General features: G+C 47.0%; 1 protein-coding gene across 1 annotated transcript; it reads left to right on the forward strand.

Moving 5' to 3' along the window:
* The first annotated feature begins 466 nt into the window (after positions 1-466).
* Positions 467-3,934, forward strand: LOC104313769 (keratin, type II cytoskeletal cochleal-like). The gene is given in 8 exon segments (XM_009912912.2): positions 467-674; positions 1,293-1,500; positions 1,739-1,765; positions 1,767-1,797; positions 2,219-2,314; positions 2,705-2,857; positions 3,190-3,315; positions 3,719-3,934. Coding segments are annotated over 8 exon segments (1,065 nt in total).
* Positions 3,935-4,646: the final 712 nt, after the last annotated feature.

Consider the following 4,646-nt stretch of genomic DNA (forward strand, 5'->3'; position numbering starts at 1 on the left):
GTGGGATATTACCAAACTACACTCATAAACATCTTTAAAAATGGTCTTTTGGGGCTGGTTGTGCAGCCAAAGCCTGTTTTCCTGGGACATAAGCAGGTGGAAGCTCTGCTTCTCATTGCGGTGGGTTTCTTGCCGGGTTAACTCACGTGCATTGCCTCCTGCTCTGGTGTTCACCTTCTCCCTCTGCCTTCATTCCCCTTTGAGCTGGTCTTGACATCTTGCCAATCCTACCATATCTGCTCCGGAGTTGGGGGCATGAGGAGTTTCAGCTCTTGCTCTGCTGTGATCCCAAGAAGTGTGAAGAGATATACTGCCAGCACCGTCTCGTGCTGGGGAGGTGGTGGTGTGGGGTACCCCGGGCCGGGATGCTTCGGCAGCAAGAAGCCTTGGTGGCAACGCAGGCTGCAAGCCCAAGCTAGCAATCAGTGGCTGTCACCTACCGCGATATGGCTACAGACCCTCACGCATGGGGTCGGGCTATGGAGGTGCTGGTTTTGGCAGCAGGGGTGGTGGAGCTCTGGGGACCTGCACACCCGTTGCCAAGGTCACAGTCAATGAGCATCTGCTCCAGCTGCTCGAGCTGGAGATGGACCCGAACCTTCACTCTGTGAAGTATCAGGAAAAGGAGCAGATCAAGACCTTCAATAACAAACTTGCATTTTTCATTGACAAGGCAAGAGAAGAGATGCCCAGCTCAACAGGCATCGCAGCTGCAGGGCCATTACAAGCTGCCATATGGCACATCTAAGACAAGGAATGCATTTGCCAAACTGCTTACTAGCAACAGCAGCCAAAACTCGCAGCCTGACTTTGCAGTAAGGACCTCTTTGGGTTTTATGAGGAAGACATTTTGCACCACCTTAGAGCAAAAAGGAGCCTTCAGTGGGGGCAAGAAGGTATTTTCATGGTCCAAGAGCGGTGTAAAGCAGTCTCATTGCAAATGACAATCAAGCTTTGCTGTTACCTGCAGAGAAGCTGATTCTCTAATGCCCCATTTTTATATCACTTGAACCCTAACTTCAGTAGGATTACCTCTGACTTACCCCACTCTAATTCAGTGCCGAGTCTAACTTGATGCTTTTTGCATAATAACAACGAAGACATTTTTCTGAAGAACCTTATGAGAAGATGCTGTTTGGCAGTTTTTAACATGCCTTCTCCATTCACCTGATACTATCCTGAATAACTCACAGATTTTCTCTCTCAATTTGCCGATTCTGGGACTGTAATTGTTCATTTCTGTGCCACCAGTATAACAAATCACTATACTTTGAATGTTTTACTTCTAGGTTTCAAGTTCCTGGAGCAACAGAACAAGGTGCGGGAGACCAAATGGGGATTTCTACAGGAACAGAAGTGTTACAGGAGCAACATCGAGCCAATGTTTGAAAGTTATATTGGCAACTTGAAGAGGCAGCTGCATGTTCTGGGAAGCGACAGAGCCAAGCTGGAAACAGAACTGAGCACCATGCAGGGTATCATGGAAGATCACAAGAAAAAGTTTAAAAAAGATAAAAGCTCCAAAACTAGGGCTAGAACTTATCTCATCTATCTTTTGGATGGCAAAGGCTGTACAAGATGCAAGATCTCCTCCAGACGTACATGTGTATTACTTGCATCAGCACTTGGTTTCCATGCTGAGGTTGAGCATTTGGAGGTGGTAGAAGAAGATTAGATTCATATTCTTGCATAAGCTGAATAATGAGGAACAAAGTGATCTTTCTTCTTCTCCTTGCAGGTATGAAGAGGAAACCCACTGGCAAATGTGCAGAGAATGAGTTTGTCATGATCAAAAAGGTAAGCGCATTTCAAACCAACTCAAACACTTATGCTGGGCTTTTAGTATGAACAGCAGCCAATATTGCTGGAAAGAGAAGATGAGACTGCCTCTCACTCTCCAGAGACTCTAGAGGGACCTAAAGGCCAACTTTTGGGAAGATTTAACTAAAAGAGTTGAATCCCACCTTAAGTGAGTCAGTTTTAGCTGAGCTTGTTCATTTGGGATGTTTGTATACCCCAACTGGTCAAAACCTTTCCCTCTCTCCTCTGTGTCTAGTGCTTTTTGTCTTCTGCCTAAGAGGATAAGAGAGCAAAACAATTTAATAGCATGGTAAAATTTATGGCCTTGAAAAGAGCAGCCCTAAGAGTTTGTAATCACATCACTTGCTGGCACTAAGCAGTTTGCTCTTTCATTTCATAAACCCTTGACGCGCTTCAGGACGCGGATTGCGCCTATGTGAACAAAGCTGAGCTGGAAGCCAAGGTGGAGTCCTTCATCCAACAGATCAACTGCCTGAGGAGCCTGTATGAAGTGGTAACAGCTTTTCCTTTTCCGCTCCTTTTTCCTCCACCCCATGCCTCTTTAGGGGGTCTGTGGAGTTAGGCTCCCACAACCCATCACTAACGATCACAGAGATTTTTGGTGTTTTAAGCATACATCACTTGATTGCTCCAGATTTCTAAGGTGTTACTCCTGCACTGCACAGGCAAGATCCTAAGGAATTTGTTTCAACTTGATGGTAAAGGTAGAAGCCAGAAAGATTAAACCAGGAAATCCTTCTTTGGGTTTTCTGCAATGAGCCTGAAGCCATGGTACACAGAGCACACCGCATCTCCTTGTCACCACGCCGTGGAGATCCACGGGGAAAACGCCTCCAGTGCAGACGACTGACAATCTTGCTGCTACCCCTGCGAAATTACTCAGCGCCAAGCGTCCATTTCAGACACCTATGTTATTGTGCAAATGGCCAACAGCTGAAGCCTGGACACGGGCGACATCATCGCTGATGTCAAAGCTCAGTATGACAACACTGCCAAAAGAAGCTGGGCTGATGCAGAGTCCTGGTACTACAGCAAGGTGAGTCATGATGGAACTCACAGAAGTAGTTATGCCCCAGTTCTGCTATGGGCTCTGCTTCTTCAGATTTCCTAATTTGGGTTGAATAGGCTCCTTAAAGGTCTGCTTTCTTAGCCACCTGCTGTGTTTTCTCTATGTGACACGTTCTCTGTTAACGTCTTCACACAGAGCTGCTACTGTGTAAATGAGTCATTCGTGTCCCCCAGTGACAAAGGCTTTTGCCTTAAAGCTCAAGATCCAGGACTGCACTCCCAGAATCACATAGTAGGTTTAATTACTGACTCATGTCCTCAATCTGGTATTTATTTTCATTGTGTTTTCTCTCTCCTCAGTATGAGGAACCGAGAGAAACCACTGGCAAACACGACAACAGCTTGCGTAACACAAAGAATGAAATTGTGGAGCTGAATCGGGTGATTCAGAGACTGACTGGAGAACACGAAAACACCAAAGCCCAGGTAAGGATGACTCAGGGGCAATAATGTGTCAATCGCAACTCCCAGGTTGTGGCTTTCCAAAACTCCTCTGCTAGAGCAAGGGAGCAATAAAGCCAGTTTTGATGAAATACATGTCAGCTGCTCAACTCTAAGACTTGCCTGTAATCCAGAGTACAGAGTAAAATGGTCTATTACAACTAATAACTGAACTACCATCAGTAGAGACCTGCAGTGAGAAGACAACACATACACCAACGTCTCAGCTAGGCAGAGAGAATCATCCCGGAGTTGGAGGTTTACCAATAGAGCCTGAAAATATAACAAAGCACAGGTGGACGAATACACAGCCAGGCAGATTCGAGAGCTCTGAACTATTCACAGCACATGCAAATAAGTGGCAGTAATGAAAATCTCCTACCTGCAGAGACGCAAACTGGAAGGAGCCATGGCTGAAACTGAGGAGCACAGGGAAGCGATTGGCAAGGATGCAAAGTGCAAACTCTCCAGGCTGGAGGTATCCCTGCAGAAGGTGAAGCAGGACATGGCCCATGAGTACCAGAAGCTCATGAATGTCAAGCCAGCCCTGGACATTGAGATTGCAACCTACAAGAAGCTGCTGGATGGAGAGGAGAGCAGGTAGTGCTGGTACAACCCTGCAGAATGCTTGCAAGGAAGAAACGGTAACACACCTAACCCCACAACCACCTCTCACAGTCTGCCTGATGAGCCATCCCCTCTGTAATTGGAGTAAATCCCACTGAGACCCAATGTCCTAGGGAGCGACATTTCCCAAAGCACTTTCCAGCATTTATGGACCCAAATGCCTGACAAAGTCAAAAGCTCCTAACGCACTCGGGCATTTAGGTCTTCCCCCAAATGGAAGACGTTGCATGAATAAAGAAGATGTCTTGTGTAGCCTCAGGTCTTATCAAGCCAAAGGCCCAGGCACAGTCGTGCCTGGCCACCTTTGCCACCCCAGCCAAAATGACTGGGTACCTACTCACACACAAGCTAATTGAGGGGACAGAGAGAAAGCCCTTGGCCGGGGCTTGTTCACACTTACACACACAGCACCAAAGCAATACCCTTTCCCTGCTTGGGCCCAACACCGGACTCGGGGAAAACTTCCTCAAAGGCATGAGCTGAGCAGTTGAGTCATGGTAGGTCCAAAGCACTCGCCTGGCCTGCCAGCAGCGTCCCACATTCCCAAATCTCCCAATTATTGGCCAGTTCTAGGGACACACACTAAATACGGACTTTGGTTTTTCACATCTCCATTTTCCTCATCCCTCTAAGGCTGTGCATAGATGGTGGCTGCCCTGTGAATATTTGTAAGTACCAGACAAATCCCT

This window comes from Haliaeetus albicilla, chromosome 18, assembly GCF_947461875.1.
Source record: "Haliaeetus albicilla chromosome 18, bHalAlb1.1, whole genome shotgun sequence".
Classification (NCBI taxonomy): Eukaryota; Metazoa; Chordata; class Aves; order Accipitriformes; family Accipitridae; genus Haliaeetus; species Haliaeetus albicilla.